Raw genomic sequence first — 18186 nt, forward strand, 5'->3', positions numbered from 1 at the left:
CCGTTCGAGGGGCCAAATCGGCCGAAGGTTGAGGGGGAAAGGATGGAATTTTGCGCGGGACGCGTAAAGAGCCCAGGAAGCCCACGAGTTCACGTGGCCAAGCCCCTCCCTTTCGAAATTTCCTCTGGGCTGGTTGGTCGGATGTTTGGGGCTTGAAGGGGCTGCTAGCCCACTACTCGAGGCAGGTTCTTCCTTTTTTTGATGTTCTGCGGCGGGCGAAAAATTCAGAGTTCGGGTATTAGAAACCGCTTAATTCCCGAGCTTATGGATGTTGTCGACGAAAATCGAGTCATACGCTGAACGTCATGACGATAGCAATAGCGCGGCCGGTTTCTTGAATGACGAAGTTGAGGAGCAGAGGAATGAACGTGGGGATTATGCAGAGGCAACGACTCGGGAGGTCATGACGGTAAACAGTGATTGTTTAGCTTCTGCATAACAACGATGGACATATTGGATGGTTCCAAGAGAAACATCCGACTTCATTAGCTAAGACAAGCTGGGAGCTTTTGCTGGAGAAAAAGTTGAAACTGCGACCAGTTCGGGTTAGTGCTCCAAAGGTTAGAAGCTAGTGGAAGATATCTCTGAGAACCCACGTCCCCTGTGAGAAATGGGGGGTCATGATTGGGCAATTTTTTCGAGATGCCAAAGCTGTGCTGCAGTCCCCTGCCAGATACCCAGGCTCGGGGATGAGGTTCCAGAGGGCATGATGATGGAAACTCCGTGCCAAGAAACATCCCGAAAAGAGATGTTTGTACTGAGCCCTTGTTTGGGTGCATGGTTTCCACGAGTCTTTTGGACTTCAACTAGCTACCCGATTTCATGCCTGAAGTTGGGTTTTCAGGCGTCGGATTTGGACTGTCAACAAAACGGAATGTCCCCATGGCCCAAGCAAGGTCACCTCGAGTGATGCGAGTTTTTATCGAAATGGTGGTGTGGGGACCTCCTAAATTGATCCGGATATGCACAACCACTCTCCATCTGCGCGGGTGCGGGAGAAAAGCCTAGATTTTGGGGAGCTATTCCGTTGTTTGAGATTTTTATCTGATGGCTTTGCATGCCCAGTATTGGGCACCTGAGCCAGGTCGAGGCCAGCAGTACTGTGTATCTTTGTAGATGAGAAACATGTCGACCATGTTTTCGTTTTTCCCCTTCGTAGACGGACCGGTTAGAAGATGATTTGGGCTACCGCGGGCCCTGGCGGATGTGAATCCATGGCCTGCATCACCATCGATTGGATTTGGAAATAAAAGTTCAAAAGACATCAGGCCTACGGGAAAGTGCCGATGTTGATCTCACGGTCAAGAGCAGGATGCACAACAAGATAAGAAGCTAATCTCGCATGAGAAATGAACCGTCGGAAATGGCAGCGGGCGGGGCATCTTCAGTGAATCGGAATCATGAAACGGTAGCCTCGAATTCATTGACGAGAGTCTAGATGCAAGACCGCCTCCTTTGGCGGTGGCGATTTGATCCATTCGATTGATTGATTGATTGATCGATTGATGGCTTGAAGCTATCGTGAGATCATCGATGGGTTCAATTGGAAGCAAGGGGCGTTGACCTGATCCCACACAACACACTCAAATCACACGCACCCATGCATACACACACCACATACTGCTCAGCACAATGTATCCGGAAATATCGTCTGCGCCGCCTGCAGGTCTTAGGTAATGTGCTTATTCGATGGTAAAACACCATCGTTTTAACCTGTTGGCGATGATTTTTAGCACAGTACAGAGTTACACAGAAGCCGGTAGGTACAAGTACCACAGTATAAAACTAACACGCATGCATATGTTTATCATATGTCCTGATGATATGCTGATGTCGAAACTTAATAGCCGATGGCTCCATCTGATCACGGAGTTCATACTATTATGATGCCGACTGATGATACAGCATGCCAGAGTGATCGATATCACAGCCAGATTCAGCAACCAGAAGCCCCACTCAAAATAAGAAAGGAAAGCCAATTTGCTGGCCCGGAACCAAACGGCCGGGTTCATGGGTTCGTACAGCAGGCCCGCTTGGCATGTCTGGGTTTAGATCCTTTCATTTGCTGGCAAAAACGCACGCATGGGAAGGAAAAACAACCTTGACCTGGGAATAAAGGACAGTTTGCAGGGCCATGGGTGTTGTCTTTTAAGATTGCAAATAAATGTGATCTGAGGAAGAGGATTATCGACGTCGACGTGCACCGCCAGCTCAAAGGCCCTTAGCTATATATACCACAGTCCAAATGGTCCAGAACCCAATATCGTCCGAAGGGGACTGATATTCCTACCAACGAGAGGCCTGGGCAATTGTGTCCTAGATCTGTTTTGGACTGGCGGGTAAATTGCCTGTTGGATACTACCAGCCAACGCAGATGTTTTGATATCATCTTGCGTTTTCCTGCGGTCGAGAAGCTGAGGATTTGACAGCGGGTATCCAGCATGTCAAAAGTACGTGGAAGGTACATTCGGAATGGAGTCGACGAAAGAATGTTGGCTGTTCCCAGCCTAATCATACCATATCCATCTCGTCGACTAGCACCAACATGGTAGTAGCAACAGTCGACTTCGTAGCGTCTACGGCAAAGATTGACCAAAAATACAACAGCCTTCTGGGGTGGAGGGCGAGGACTGGCCGTTCTGAGCGATAGCTGCTTTTTTTTTTGCCATTCGCTCGCTACCAACCAGTGAGCAGGTATCTGCGGGCCTATTAACCTCATGCAACTGCATGGAGGTTTTCTTTCGCTAAGGACCCAGCCAGTATCCACCCATTCATGGCTGGCTGGGCTGGCTGGGCTGGCTGGTTTCTGGGCGTTTGTTTGCAAGACCTATAACGCTGGGGGAGAAGATCGAGCTGCAAGTGTGGGAGGCTCGACGCACGTCTCTCCACACACCAACAGGATCATCCCCAATATAATTTTCTGACTTTCTTTCCCTCGTCGACCCCCTTCCCTCTCTCTTCTTCCAGCCCTCCTCACACCGGAATTACACCTCATTGCAGTCTGTTGATACCCTTTCTCCTTTTCTCTCTTCCTTCACAGTCTCCTAAACCTTCTCTCTCCATCCATCTCTCTCTCTATCTCATTCCTTCACGACAGTTTTCTATATCTTTTTTTTGGGCTTGTCTTGCATATATATCAGCCTCTTCCACTCTTCCTCCTCTTTGCTCCTTCCTGATCTTTCTGTCGTCGATACCCTACTAGATATAGATTTTCCTTCTCCTTCGAATCGAATCCCCTGTGTCTATCCAGAAGTGAAAAGATTTCTTGCTTGCTGTCTGTGACCAGTGAACATTTTCCCCCTTGCTGTGTGCACAATCAGATCACATTCGTCGCAGTCTCCGTTTTGAGGCGGCCACATCATACCAGACCCAGACCAACATTTACGCTTACGACGGTGCAAAGGGGGTAAGAATAGGTCTTAGACCAGGCCTGCCCTTGGGAACCCATACTTAGTGCTTCGGCTGCAAGAGAAAGAACTGGGCGAAACCAAAGGAAGAAAAAAGTTGTTCCATTCCGGAAGGCTAAGAAGGCAAACAATCTCCGGACCCCAGTCTTCCGTTGTGTCCGTCGTCTTTGATCGGGGCTTTTGGACAGGGGCTCTCGCACTTGCCTGTAATCTTGCTCTGGGACGATAGCCAGGGCTGTTGTTGTTTTCTCTTTCGCTCGCACTTCGTCCAAAAATTTGCTGGCGGCGCAGTGTCACCGTCACCATCTTCTCCTCCTGCCTCTCCGTTCCTTCCTTCCTGTCAACCACCTCTGTCTGTCTATCCGATCACCACCACCATCATATCCAGCCTGTACCATCGTTTCTTTGACTAGCACAACGATGTACATGGTGTGAATAGTGTGTGCCGCCGCCACTATCCTGTCTCTGTCTCCTTATCTGTCCTGTCCTCGTCGATATAATAATTTTTCTGTTGTTTGCGTCAACTTCGCTTATAAATCTCCCTAATCAAAACTAACCGCCAGCTGTCGACGTCGACACAACACATTGCTGTTCTCGGCGTCTTCTATCAATTTCCACAACGCCTCACTTAATATCACCTCCACCTCCACCCCTCACCCCTCCGCCATCATCACCGCTCGTCCTTTAATGACCGAAACGTTTCCTTTCTAACTTCGTCATCATCGCCACCAAAAGTTCTGTTTCCAGTTGCAGTTCGTTTTATATCAAGCCCTTGTAATAACTTGTGCCCTGCTGCTCGCTATATTAATTATCTCGATTTCGCTGGATCCTTGCTCCACGACTCACCGATCCGACCTTTATATCAGCACCCGTTTGATCACGGCCAATCAGCATCCCCAAATCTCTCGTCGGATCACTACTTACTACCCATCCCGACTCTTATCATCACCTTCCTTCCGAGTTCTAGACCTTTTGGTCTTTTCGTTTCAAGATGTCGAACAAACATTATCTGAGCGATACCGAAGCTCGACACTCGTTTCCACAGAAGCGCCATGTTTCTGCCCCGTCGAGATACGTCCCTGTGGAGACACCACAAACTCCACTATACAGTCCAATCACACAGGCACCGTCGCCGATATCTCCTTCTCGAGATGATGCCATGGTGATTGATAAGCCAGTTGGTCCAGCGTCGCCGGATGACGTCTATGAGACCGCATTGTTGACTCCACGGGAAACGAAAAGGTCGACTGCTTCACCTCCTGTCATGTTTCAATCTCCTGTACTATCTCAGCCAGGGAACCTTGATGGTCGACTAGCCGAGTTTGCCCAGAAACTTCAAAATGTTGCCGATTTCGATGCGGCTATGGAGGAAGACTCCGACGACGAAATGGCAGACGCTGATTTCGACAGCCCTGCTAATATCATGGCCAGATACTTGAGTAGAACTGATCTGAACCCTGACGTCATCGTTCTGAAGTCTACAATCGCAATGCTCCGCAAAAAGCGCCAACAGTGCTTGACGGACATCTCCACCCTATCTCGGATGAAAGCCACCGCTCTCGATAGACCCGAGCGCTTTGCCGCTAGAGTCATCGCTGCGTCTCGGGGTGCTCAGAAGACCAATGTCCATCAGAACAAGCATCATTGGAGGCTGGAAGAAAATGGTTGGGATGTCCCTGGACCAATCGAAATCCCAAGGACCCCTGAAGTCGAATGGGCCAAGTACGGCGTACCACCAATGTACAGGAACCCAGAACTTGTCGCCGCCCAGGCTCAAGCAATGCAGATGCTGCAGCCAGCACAGGCTTCCTCAGCTGTTCAAGAGATTATCAATCCTAACTCTACCAGGATGACGACAAGAGCCACCAACTCGGCTGCACGGTCTGCAGCTGCTTCAAAACCAACAACCCCTGGCGGATTTAATATCCGAACTGGTCTCGATATGGTGACCAGGCAGAAAAAGAGCTCCATGATGGCCTACTCGAATCCTTTCATGAACGATTTCAATACACCTGCTCGTCCCGGTCGCCTCCTGTCCGTTGGGTATGCGTCCTAGGAGACTCCTACCCCCAGCGGAAAGCAGGAACCGGAGCGAACCGCTCTCCCATACCTGGGGCGCCCCGATGTTTCTCCGCCTCGAAATAGGGACGAGACGATCGCCTTTTTGGAAACCTTCCTCGACACTAAAACTGTCCGAAGCGCTGTAAAGGCTGTGCCGCCGCTTAAAGTTACTTCAAAGAAAGGTATCAGCTATAGTCGAAGTGATCGCGAGATTATTAACCAATTCTCAGATGATCGCATGGATCTTGACACCCCTGCATCTTATGGGACACGATCTCTTGGTAGAAGACATGCTTCACTCCCCACTCGTCTTGTCGGAAACGCCTCGCGTTTGAGGGGTTCAAATTTTGTCGCGGGGGAGGATACTTCCCCGTCTACCAATCGTGGTTTGGCTTCTATCTCGGCTGCTTCGGCCCCACCTTCCGGTCCTCGCTCTGCTCCTACCTCTACCTTCCTAACCAGAAGGCAGATACTCGAACAAGCGAGGAGGAATAGTGACACATCGTTTGAAGACGTCTAAGGTCGCCACCCGTTCTTGTCTCCTCAATCTTTATTCCCAACGAAACATTCGCCTCAAACTTTATGGTTCCAGCACAACGAAACTCTCTATTCATTCGCGCATAAGTCTTTCGACAACCGATATTCTTTATTAATCAGATCCCTCTATCGAGCATTTGGCGGGCGTTTCTCCTTTTTCTTTCTTTCTTTCTTTCTTTTCTTTTTTTTCCTCCCATCTGGTTTCTGTTCAATATCGACTTCTCGCGATAACTTCTCCCAAAATCCCAAACACGAAATCGAAAAAACAGTGTATCGTTTCTTTCTCTTTTTTTTATTTTCCTTTTTATTCTGTTTACGACGGTGGATTGATTGCGTTTTATCAACTGTTCATATTTCTTACGACGATCGGGGAACCTGACGAATATTGCAGGATACCACCGTTCCAAGCTAGCAGACCATTATCTTCATCGGTGTGCTTTCCTAAAAAAAAACAATCTCATCTCTTTTGCGCACGCGTCCTGTTTATTTTCCTCGTAAGGAATCGACTTCGACAAACTTCACAAACCAAAAAAAAGAACTTGCTGGTATTCTTTTTAATGCTGGGGTTACTTCTTCTTAATGTTTACCAATAGAATTGCTGGAGGATGACGTCCTTTTTTATGCTTTCTTTATTATTTCGACGAACAAAAAGCTTTTAAAAAGCACTGCAAGGCAAGAGACCTACAAAAGAATGCATGTATTTAGAACTTTCGAAGGCCACTGAAGTCTTCCAAAAGGTCTCGGAGGCCCAAAAATCAAAAATCAGGGGTTTTATCAGAAATAAAAGAACGACTTTACGGGATTCCTTTATATATCAGAACCTTCCATCTATACGTATTATTATCTGTAGCTTCAAATATATGCATATACTTAATAATTTACTTCCTAAGGACGATATCGATGCTAAACGTTTCCGTGCGCCCGGGCTGTGGGATTCCCATCTATGACCTGATAGTGGACTGTGCATATGAAGCCGAACCCGTTTACGGGATGCGGGATCGGAGATGCTGGAGATTTTAAGTGTGCCCCGCCATCCATCCGAACTTCCAACATCCCACCTTCCTAAAATTTTCTCCAACACCCGATTCGAAGTATATCCACAACTTGAGCCGTTCGGGACTTCAATTGAACGCTGCAGAGGTATGTTCGAGTATAAAACCCCGCTGGAATCATTTAATCTGCTTCGGTTTATTTTATTTTATTTCCAAGGGTGTACTGATTTCGTCCTTGCCTAGATAACCCTCGCCCATCCTCAACCTAATATAAAAAAACGGCATAACCCCACCATCCCACCATGTCGTCCATTGACCGCTACTCCACCCCTCTCGCGGGTCGCTGGAACTCCAGCAATGACATGGCCGTCCTATTCTCCCCAAAGACTCGTTCTACAACCTGGAGATACCTCTGGCTATGGCTTGCCAAAGCTGAAAAACAATTGGGAGTCGATATCTCAGACGAAGCTATCGCTCAGATGGAAGCTGCCGTTGAAGTTAACGAGGAAGACCTTAAAGTCGCAGCTGAAGAGGAGAAGAGGAGACGGCATGATGTTATGGCTCATGTTCATGCTTATGGACTTAGAGCTCCGGCTGCGGCTGGGATTATTCACTATGGCGGTATGGCCGAATCTCCCATTCTTTCATATCGATATACCCCGCCAAAATACCAAAACAACTAAACTCCTACTAATATAACTATAATTACAACAGCAACGTCCTGCTACTGCACCGACAACGCCGACCTAATCTTCCTCCGCAAAGGTTTCGACATCCTGATCCCCAAACTAGCAACCCTAATCGACCGTCTCTCCAAATTCGCCGTCGAACAAGCCGCCACCCCAACTCTAGGCTACACCCACGGCCAAGCCGCCCAACTCACCACCGTCGGGAAGCGTACAACCCTCTGGCTCCAAGACCTCCTCTGGGATCTTCGAAACTTCATCCGCGCAAGAGATGACCTAGGTTTCCGTGGTGTCAAGGGAACAACGGGGACTCAAGCCTCCTTCCTTGCTATCTTCCAGGGTGATCATGATAAAGTCGAGAAATTGGACGAGTTGGTTACTGAAATGGCCGGGTTCAAATATGCGTACCCTGTGACTTCGCAGACGTATTCTAGAAAAATTGATATTGATGTCGTGCAAGCGTTGGCTGGGTTTGGAGCTACGGCTGAGAATATTGGAACACAGATCCGGTTGTTGGCATCGAAGAAGGAGATGGAAGAACCATTTGAGAAGGATCAGATCGGTAGCTCGGCCATGGCTTATAAGAGGAATCCTATGAGATCGGAGAGAATATGTTCGTTGGGAAGGATGTTGGGGAATAAGGCAAACGATGCGGTAAGAATACACTCGCTCCTCTATCACTCAAGCAATGCGGAAGAAAGGTTTATACTAAACGAAATTTACACAGTTGGCAACATTCCGAACCCAATGGCTCGAACGCTCTCTCGACGACTCCGCCATCCGCAGAATCATGATCCCGGAAGCCTTCCTCACCGCCGACGTCCTCCTCTCGATCCTCAACAACGTCGCCTCAGGACTAGTAATCTACCCAGCAATCCTAAACAAACACATCAAAGAAGAACTCCCCTTCATGGCCACCGAAAACATCATCATGGCCATGGTCGCCAAGGGTGCCAGCCGACAGGATACCCATGAGGCTATCAGGGTACACTCTCACGCTGCCGGCGCAGTTGTAAAGATGGAAGGTGGCGATAACGATCTGGTAGAGAGGGTTAAGAAGGACCCATTCTTTGAACCTGTGTGGGCGGAGTTGGAGGATTTGTTGAAGCCTGAGACTTTCGTCGGAAGGGCACCGGAGCAGACAAGGAAATTTGTGGAGAAGGAGGTTGCAGAGGCGTTGAAGCCTTTGAGGGAGGTGATGAAGAGCGTCGTGGAAGTGCAGTTGACAGTGTAAGATGAAAGAAAGGAAAAAAGGAATGCGGTTTATGGGATGGAGGCGTTCGAGTGGACTTGTGTGGGTTTGAAGAGCTGGCTTTGTGATAAGTATTCTTTTTTGATAACCAAAACAAGCTTGTAATTTAATTGATATCGTATCTACGATCAAACCTATCCAAATAGTAGAGCACCAACATGACGCAAAAGTATCTTCATCAAAGGGTATAATCGTGAGATTTGCAGGAGAAATATCTACAAAATAGGGGAGGGGGCTAAGGTCCCTAGACAATGCAAAGGGGTTCAGAAAGAGAATCGGGGCATAAGAATTATGCACAAACAACAGCAGATGGGAATCTCGAACAGCAGGCACAGGCCCTTATGAAATCACGGCTACCGACTTGAGAGAGAAACGGAAGAAGGCGACATCATTACCTCGTAGATATCCAAGCAGCAATTGAGAATTTTGGGGGTGCATGCATGAAGAAACAAAGAATGAACAAAAAAGCCCCAAGAAATTCCTCCCAAGAAAAATGAATTGAAAAAGCTACAGCCCTCAAATACCGCATTAACATCATAGACAAAGAAAGAAAGAAAACATTGTTCATTTCATCATAATTCAAAGCTCAGCGTTGTCGTAGAATTTCTATATTAAAAAGAATTAGCCCCCCCCTCAAAAACACAAAAGGTTCACTCAAAATAGAAAGTATTGAGCAGTAACTCACCCGTCAAGAACTGCTCAAAACTCAGTGTGATGTATCCATCTCTATCTTCATCATACTTCTTGAAAACCTCTGTCATTCTCTTTAGCGAAATGCACGACTGAACAAACAAATCGAATGATATCGCATTTTCACCACGCTTGTCGTATGATTTGAATAGAATTGTGACGAATTGCGGCGAGAGACGGTAACCAAATGCTGAGAGGGCGTTTGAATACTCCTGGTAACTGATGTTGCCGCTGCCGTCGGTGTCAAATCGGTCGAAGAGGGCACGCCAGGCAGCTAGGAAGCCCCATAGACCACTATTCCATGTTAAATTAGCGCCCCGAACCAGATATATATATCTATGATAGATATAAAATAGAATTTGTATCATACCAGAACTCATTAAACCCAATCGTGCCATCACGGTCCGTGTCAAACATCCTTCAGAATCACCATATGTTTCAGCCATGTTGTCTTAGTGTTCGTGTAGCCTCGGTTCCGGATCTTACCTTATCATCATCCGTACGGTGTGTGGGTCGAAAGACGTCCAATCTCCGTTAACTAGAGCTGCTCGTAGTTCCTTTTCACTTAACTGTCCGCTGCCTGTTTGTAGACACAAAAAGATTACCATCTAGTCACCCAATCCCCCAAATTTGTATATTTATAGCTTGTAACATCATCATCAAACCCTAACATACCGTCTTTATCAACCGCCTTGAATAACGGGTACAGTGTTGGATCGGCTCCCTGTGGCGGTGCGGGTGTCGGTGGAGGCCTCGAGCTGCTAGGTCTGGCAGGGAGACCAGCAGCGAATCCTGCATTATGTCCAGGTGGTGGCGACTGAGGGAATCCACCGGGAATAGGACCCGGTGCACCACCATGTGACGAATGACTGTATGTTCTATTGGGACCAACATTGTTCTGCTGTGGGATAGGTGGCTGCGGTTTTCCTCCATAACCGCCATGGCCACCGTATTGGTTATTGTACTGATTGGTATTGTATCCGCCTTGGTTTTGGTTTTGGGGAGGATATGAGGGTTTTCGGTTTCCTTGACCGGAGAGTATTTGAGCGGCTGTTTTTTTATAGAAGACGGAATTTAGTAGGCTGAATCGATGGAAGAGATTGTGTATATGGGGTTTTTGGATAGGTACCTTGTTCTGGCTCTGCATGGATTGGGAGGTCGTCTAGAAGACATTGTCGAGTCCGATGTCAGCGTTCATCCATACATCCGCATGGCTGTGGTGGGGGGAGTCGATGGCGATGGCTTGGCGGGGTAGTACAGTGCATCTGGAAGCTATCCAGACAAAGACAGTTACGCACCTGGATTAGAATGGTAGTAGGCCATCTTGAAGCGCTTCCCGATGGAATAAGTTTTCCTGTGTCGGTGTTTCCGGAGAGGGAAAAAAGTCGGAATAGATGAAGATGACGATTTTGAGCTGGTTGGGTGGGCTGGCGGGCTGGGGTTATTATCCTTTCTGAAGCAACAGATCCTTGGAAGCAGCCAAGCAACCTTTTCGCCTTATCGACTCTAGTTAACGTTGGTTCTCGCAGTAGCTACCATATATCTGGTAAGGTGATATCTTATATGGAACGCAAGGAAACAAAGAAACAAAAAATTCCGCCAGCCAAGATGGGATGAGATGAAGAGGAAGAAGAGGAGGCATATATTTTGATATCATGATACGACGGTGTGACAATATTCCGCCCGCTGCACGGCTTGTTCCCAACCAGTCGGGTCATCCAGACACTCGACAGGTACAGGCCTCCGCATATGCGTCTATCAGGAGGAATCAACCCGACGACCTACGGTCTATCGCCTATGGCTACCTGCAAAGAAACGACCGATTCATATGCGTTATTTGACTCGGCAGATGCGTAAAGGAAAAATTCTATATTGTTACCGTCTTCGAAAAGATGCTTCCGAAAACCGCCTGCGTCCTCAGCATCGGTACCTGGCCTGGTTACCTAATTCGAGATGTGAGGCTGATATACTTTTGTTCGGACACGAATATGATCCTGGGGCTACAAAGTACAGTCATCCAGCCGGCCTTAGTTTAGAAGAAGAATCGTCACTTCTGCTATAACTTCAAGCCTCACTCACTCACTCGACTCCAGGAAAGGATTCCTCGAAATAGGAACACAATCATATATCCCGATGTCCTCCAGGGCGGCGGTGCAATCGAGTATGCACTGTCATTAATTATCTGCCTGGCTCTCGGGCATATCTTCGTGGACAAGTGAATATCCGCATTCAAATCCATGAAGGCTTTCCCCCTTCCTCCCTGACCCCAAGAAGAGACATACGTCAGCTTCAAATATTAAATCCTACAGTTTATTATCATGCATGGCAGTTTGTGCCGGTTCATCAAGGGAAGGAAGGGAAAGGTTTCGTAATATCCAGGCAGGGAAAGCAGGGGAGTTTGTCTTTCGGAATTCGGCAAGCCCCTCGAAGCTGGCTGAGCTGGCTGAGCTTCCCGTAAGCTTATACCGACGTATTTTTACTCGTCAAGTTGAGGACAATATATATTTCCAGAATGGACGGAAGATATTCGAAATTCAAATATCCATATACCAAAGCCGTCATAGCTACCGCTAGGTCATGATTGTCAAAGTCACAGGATCAATTCGATACTTCTCCTCGAAGATTTAAGGTCGTCTTCTAGTAAGGAAGGGTCGTACCCTTTTTCTCGCGCACGTGTTAATGCAAATAGCATGGAGATCTTGCCTAGCGACTCCATGCGCTTTAGCCTTAGGCTTCCTGCGCCAGGCGATAAGGCATTTCAACGTCACTTCAACACATTCCGGCAGATATGATGCACTGTCAACACCGTAAGGCCCGAGAAGACGTTCTCATGTGGTTTGTATGAGCAATCAGACTTTATTTACTACGATACTTGAAGCCTTGATTAAGGCAGACCAAAAGTTGGAGTTTATGCTTTGGAATAACTTCAATTGATATATTCAAAGATAGTTCCAGGCAAAGAAGTTTGAATAAGTATTTAATTAATCAGTAATTATTATCTCAGGTAAGTAGTTTAGTTCCAAGAATATGTATTCCTTCTAAAGAACAGGCCAGACAAATCGAATCCCCCAAAGCCCCAAGACGAATAGTAAAATCTGTTAAAAATTTTCAAAATCGCAAACTTTAACACCAATTTCGAATGGAGAATTAGTAAAGTCGATGTGGTTTCCAGAAGTTCTTCGGCCGTCTTGCAGCTGACGATCCTGATATTGTTCTGACCGAAAATCCATATGTGCATTTTCTCCTGTCGCAGGACCTCTCAGGTCGTCTAAAGTTCCGCCGTTATATATTTTATTATCTTCCAAGTTATTCGTACCCATCATAAGCGTCCGCGCCAAACCCTATATCATATGTAGCTTGGTACTCGCTTTCTTCAACAACTGAGTCTCGATTGTTGTAATAGGGACTAGTTGCTTCCGCTTCCGGGACTCGATGGCGAGCGCTATCCACCGAAGTCTGTGCCGTTTCCAATTGGTCATCCCGATAAACAGGTTCGTTAAGTGGGTAAGCATGTTCGTTCCCCGACGCTGGGAAGTCGACTTGATAAAATCCAGGGTTGTTATCTATGATCCCGTTATCATTTTGCATGGATTACTCGAACGTGGAAACGCCATCAAACCTGTCGGTTAGGTGTGAACCTGGACCATCATGCCGAAATTGCATATTAGTATCCTCTTGGAGACTATCGACGGGCCTACCAAAAATCTCGTCATAAGGTCCGAAGTATCTGTGAGGCTCGCGAACTACATTAGATTGTCAACGAAGGATGTATCTTTCCGCTTGGGACCGCGGTAAGGATATATTTGCACCTCCCGTTATCACGCTTTCGTCGGGGTGAACACTCGACCTTTCTCCAACACCCGCGACCTCCCCAACGTTGGCCCGTGTTACTGGTGAATTGGTGAATATTCTTGGAGAGGGCTCGGACCGCCACTCAATCCATTGAACTCACGAACTGATGAACCTAGATATGCGCGCCTCTCGCGGAAATCGTTCTCCGGTTCTTTTGGGTATTCTCGAGCTGTTTTTGTAAGCCAAGTCACTACTGGGTTGTCCATTTCTGAAGATGTAGTCCGCGGGTGACTGCTATGCGTATTTCCGGAAGAATTGACAGAAAGCGATCCAAAGATAGGTCGATTGGGGTGAGGCACCAGGTAAGTTGGTAGAGGTAGATGGTTTGCTTCGATGCGGAGAGTTTTGTAGGCAAGAGGGGGAGCGAGGCAACGTTCTTTCTAGCGGATGCCGCACATTGTTGTTCTGGCCACCCCGTGATAAAGATTTGCCGCGGCCTGCTCTCCCATGGTGCCCTGGTTGGATGCTGGTCTGATTCGGCTTGTCTTGCATTTCTAATGGCGCTGCATGGTGCCTGGCACGGCTCGAGAGGGTGTCTGTGTTCTCTTTTCTAAGAAGTGAAGTCGCTCTCTTAAAAAAAAGATGATATTTCTTCGTTAGTGTCAATTTCTGTTCGCCTTTTACCATTGCCTTTCCTCCTTTCCCCGGTTTGTTGTACTGGGCGACTCTCTGATGTCTCATTCCGTAGAAAGTCCATTTCGCAGAATGTAAGATCGGGAACTAGATAAAATCATCATCTGGGTTAACTATTTGACGAATATAGAGCAGGCAACACTGTAGATATCGGTAGGCGAGAAAACTCTTACGTGCTGCTCGGGATTTGAGCCCAGACACTCTTCCTTTGTGGAATAAACCAGTAGCAATTTGCGGCCTCACCTATGGATATGAGGAAGATTAGAGTGTGCTTAACTCGGGAAAGGGAAAATGTGGGGAAATTCAATATACCATTAACCTTGCACCTGATAGGTGCTCTGATTCCACCGCAGACGACGCCAAAGCACCAAAGGCTGGCTACGGTATTCTAGGCCCTTTTGCTTTGTCCTTCTTCTTCTTGTTGTCATTGTACTTTTCTTTTTTTCTACTAGTCTTCGCAATCGCAGTTTTCTGCCGAGATTCATGCATCTTGTGCCTCTTTTCAAAAACCTCCTCCCTTTGTGAAGTTTCTGCAGGTTTTCTAGCGGATGATGTGGACCATGATACATATGTTGTTTCGGATCCGTATCTGATGCCATCTTCCGCATTATTCTCCTTGATTAGTGATATCAAAGAATTATCATAGCACTGGCGTTTTCTTGATACCGTTTTAGCAGTGAGCGTCAATGCAGGCCCAGGCGACTTGTCACTCTCCCTATCATACCTTGACCGGGTTTCTGTGCAGCCTCAGCAAATCAAATGTCAGTTCTCATTCAAATGCATTCTCAACACATGCATTCGTAAATCCGAGGAAATATTATCATGCAATAGCATCCAGCTTCTTCACGTATCGGCGACCTCTTTTCATTTTCAAGCTTGAGAATCCTCGACATTGGTGGGAATTGGAGATGGACTGCGGTATTCGGGGTTCTCATCTTTTGGTTGGATGTGACCCTGAGCTGCACTTCGAGAGAGACCAGCTGCCTCTTCGCCCAGTAAGATGATCGATGATTTTCTTGGGGAAGCGGGATTGTCCGTTTCGACGTTCTCGTCTCCACTTTGTCCAGGAGGATAGGCAGCTTGTTCGGCCACGTATGAAGCGACATGATCAAACCCCCTCTTTCTATGCCTTTTTTGCAAATGCGATAACGATGCACTTGTCAGTGGCATCGCGTGAGCCTCCTGCATTCCCAAACCCAGATTATAGACGTATCTATATATGCACAAGATCGGGCCGGGGCTGCGGGTAGCAGGCGAGGCAAGGCAGCAAGATAATTAATGGATATCTTGAGCCAAAATCTTCCTTTGTTTCCCTTGCAAATCACAGATTATATATGCAGGGTTCTTTAAATCGTCAGGCGGGGTGCGCGCTCGTATCTCGGGCGCTCCTCCCGCGCGAGATCCAGCCTGGGTTTGAATTCCTGGTTTCTGGACGTGTTACATCTTGGAAATGGCACGGCCTGGCCTGGCGAGCAAGATGCGGGACGAGAAACGGGAAATTGAGTGCCAATGGTGGGTGCATGAGCCGAGCTGGGACCAAACCCAGGGATCAGCCTCAGATTGTTCTCAAGCTTGCAGGCCGATAAGCAAGAGCACGCAAGAATTGTGACCAGACGGGAACTTAAGAGGACCTGGTTAGCTGCGGGATTTCCTGTGAAACCTGCGATCTCCCAAAGTATCCACACACGTCAAGCGGAAAGCTGGCGCAGCCGACCCGTTCCTGGGGGGGGGACTCTTTTTGAAGTGTAAAAGTGGAGAATTATTGCTCTTCAATTTCATAAAGTTGAGGAAATGCTTTCCAACTGGAGTAAGAGGAAGAGAAGGAGCACCGACTCCTTTTTGCGGTAGATCACAACGTGACCGAGACGGCTCCTGGATTTATCTCGAACTGCGAATGGCCAGGAAATCCGATACAATATTACTATCCTGCGAACTGTAAAAGGCTGGAGTTACACTAGTCTGATGGCGATGTGGTCGGCTGATTGATAGACTGATTGATTGAGAAGGAGATGGATGGATGGCAGTGTAGCAGTCAGCGGTGGTAGTAAACGGGCAAGTAATATTTTATGAGTCGCATTTGGCTGCGCTCTCGCACTCGAAGCGCTACCAAAAACGTGGAGTTGTGAGATCTGCGGCGGTCTCCACAGAGACCGTGCGAGCGCGAGCCAACGACATGGCCAACGCAAGGGAACTTAAGGGTCTGGCCGTGGCCATTGGTACTAAAAGAGCTATAGCGCTCTAGATCTATAGATAGAGCCGTCGGCTGAAATTAAAGTGTCAGTCGGTATCGATATCATAATGGCAAGACGAAAACGAGAGAATATGGGAACACATGGGTGGGAACACACTGGTCTTCTGATTAAAGATGCGATAGCTAGGAAAGGCCAAAAAGTATCGTTTGGTATCCAGTACGCTGAACGAATCATGCATATTTTCCGGGTAAACTTGACGTGGATGGCTACATCATATTTTTGAGTGCATAGAAATTGCATTGCATGATGTGGGTTTTGCGATCAGTTGAAGCGGAGGCGCAGGTATCAAAACCTCGAAGGAGGAAGGGGCTATGAGAGCTAACTAACTACGATCTTGTTAGACGTGCAGGCAATGATAGAAATTTAGAAATCAACTAGCTGAGGAGGGACAGACTACTACGTAGTAAGTCGCCGGATAGGAACTCAAGATAGTCAAGAAAAGTTGGTTTACGACAAGATCAATGTATGCACTTGTAAGTTGGTGCCACGGTCCTCTCTTTCCAAAACCCCGTAAGCCCTCCTAGCCATTTTGTTCAGACGAACTTGAAAGAAGAATAATAGTCCTTAGTCAAATAAAAAAAAAAATAAAATAAAATAAAATAAAAAACGCCCAGAAGTGAAAGGGTTGGATGGATGTCTATGCATGCATTTCAGCTGCAGCTGACCAGCATTAAATCTCTGTCTTCGTCCTCTTCCCCTTCTCATAGGCTCCTCGTCCTCGTCCTGTATATGCCCTCCCTCTTTCCTCGCCGAAAGGCCTTTTTGTGCGTTAAAACGGGAATGGGTCAAGGATGTATAGAGAACCTTAGTCCTCGTAGGATTATGGAATCTGCTTGCATAATAGTATCTGCAAACAACGCATGAGAACCCACTTTTTTTTTGAAATGCAAGAATGTCTATCATATCATCTCTTTTGTTTTGCCTTGATCACGTTAATGGGCCTTGACCCCGCTATCCACAGTGTTTCATTTCCCGCTCTTGACAATGCGGTGGTCTCCTATCCAATGAAGATAGACCATTTTCCAGAAACGAATTCGATGGAGAAATCCGTACGATCTGAATCGCAATTAGTTGCTAATGGATGTTTGTTGCGTGGCTTCCAAGGTCTCAGATCGGATGTGGTCAGGAAGTATATGAATCAGTGCAAAGATCAGGAGACTAGGTGAGATATTTAAATCACTTTTGAGCCCGGACCCAATGCCTTAGACGAAGGCGGGAGAACCGAGCGGTTATACTTCCGCATTTTCATTCGAGACTCTGATTCCAACAGACTGGATCGATATTATCGCCGGATTCGATCGAAGATGCTGGATGGAATGTTCGAAAAAAAAAAAAACAAAGAGGATCCGAAGATACGGAGAGTAGGGCTGCGAAGCATGAGACACCTAGCTCCTCTCGCGATTTGAGGGGAGACAGCGGGGGGGAAGGACGAACCGGTCAGGGAAAGCAGCTTCAGTTCTTGACTCGAGATCTCCGCGATCCGGTCTAGACATCGACATGTTTCGGGCGATATTACGACTCTAGAGACCCTTAAACTCAGCTGAACAATGACAAAGGTGGCTTCGAGGGCAGTTCTACCCCCCCTTAAGCCAAGGTAAAAAGGAGGAGAACGACTCTCAATTGCAGTCAATGAAAAGCTCCACCAAGTATGTACTCGAAACCCGGGGAGACAAGTTTTAGAGCTATGCTACTCGAGGGTAGGCCATCCATCTTGTTGCAAATCGACCTTGCCTTGAATTAGAAACCGGGAATAAGCGACTCAAGAAAGAAAAGAAACAAATGCAAGGCCTCGATCCTCAACCCGTAGCGGTGGTTATTGGCTGA

At 47.3% G+C, this 18186-nt stretch overlaps 4 protein-coding genes across 4 annotated transcripts; 2 read left to right on the forward strand and 2 right to left on the reverse strand.

The window, feature by feature from the left end:
- Positions 1 to 4398: 4398 nt before the first annotated feature.
- Positions 4399 to 5988, forward strand: DFL_004137 (uncharacterized protein; the record flags this gene model as incomplete). Its single annotated transcript, XM_067633181.1, has 2 exons — positions 4399 to 5450; positions 5553 to 5988. The coding sequence occupies 2 exons, from the start codon at positions 4399 to 4401 to the stop codon at positions 5986 to 5988; spliced, it is 1488 nt and encodes a 495-aa protein (XP_067491376.1).
- A 1311-nt stretch (positions 5989 to 7299) lies between these two features.
- DFL_004138 (uncharacterized protein) lies at positions 7300 to 8917 on the forward strand (the record flags this gene model as incomplete). Its single annotated transcript, XM_067633182.1, has 3 exons — positions 7300 to 7618; positions 7712 to 8337; positions 8411 to 8917. The coding sequence occupies 3 exons, from the start codon at positions 7300 to 7302 to the stop codon at positions 8915 to 8917; spliced, it is 1452 nt and encodes a 483-aa protein (XP_067491377.1).
- Positions 8918 to 9521: 604 nt separating this feature from the next.
- Positions 9522 to 10948, reverse strand: DFL_004139 (uncharacterized protein; the record flags this gene model as incomplete). The annotated part of the gene is made up of 7 exons (XM_067633183.1): positions 9522 to 9541; positions 9621 to 9919; positions 9996 to 10043; positions 10112 to 10205; positions 10301 to 10675; positions 10755 to 10787; positions 10924 to 10948. The coding sequence occupies 7 exons, from the start codon at positions 10946 to 10948 to the stop codon at positions 9522 to 9524; spliced, it is 894 nt and encodes a 297-aa protein (XP_067491378.1).
- Positions 10949 to 14154: 3206 nt separating this feature from the next.
- Positions 14155 to 15280, reverse strand: DFL_004140 (uncharacterized protein; the record flags this gene model as incomplete). The annotated part of the gene is made up of 5 exons (XM_067633185.1): positions 14155 to 14197; positions 14284 to 14353; positions 14423 to 14448; positions 14544 to 14847; positions 15025 to 15280. The coding sequence occupies 5 exons, from the start codon at positions 15278 to 15280 to the stop codon at positions 14155 to 14157; spliced, it is 699 nt and encodes a 232-aa protein (XP_067491379.1).
- Between the last annotated feature and the right edge of the window lie 2906 nt (positions 15281 to 18186).

The sequence above is a fragment of the Arthrobotrys flagrans genome, assembly GCF_004000055.1.
Source record: "Arthrobotrys flagrans strain CBS H-5679 chromosome Unknown unitig_0, whole genome shotgun sequence".
Lineage (NCBI taxonomy): Eukaryota > Fungi > Ascomycota > Orbiliomycetes > Orbiliales > Orbiliaceae > Arthrobotrys > Arthrobotrys flagrans.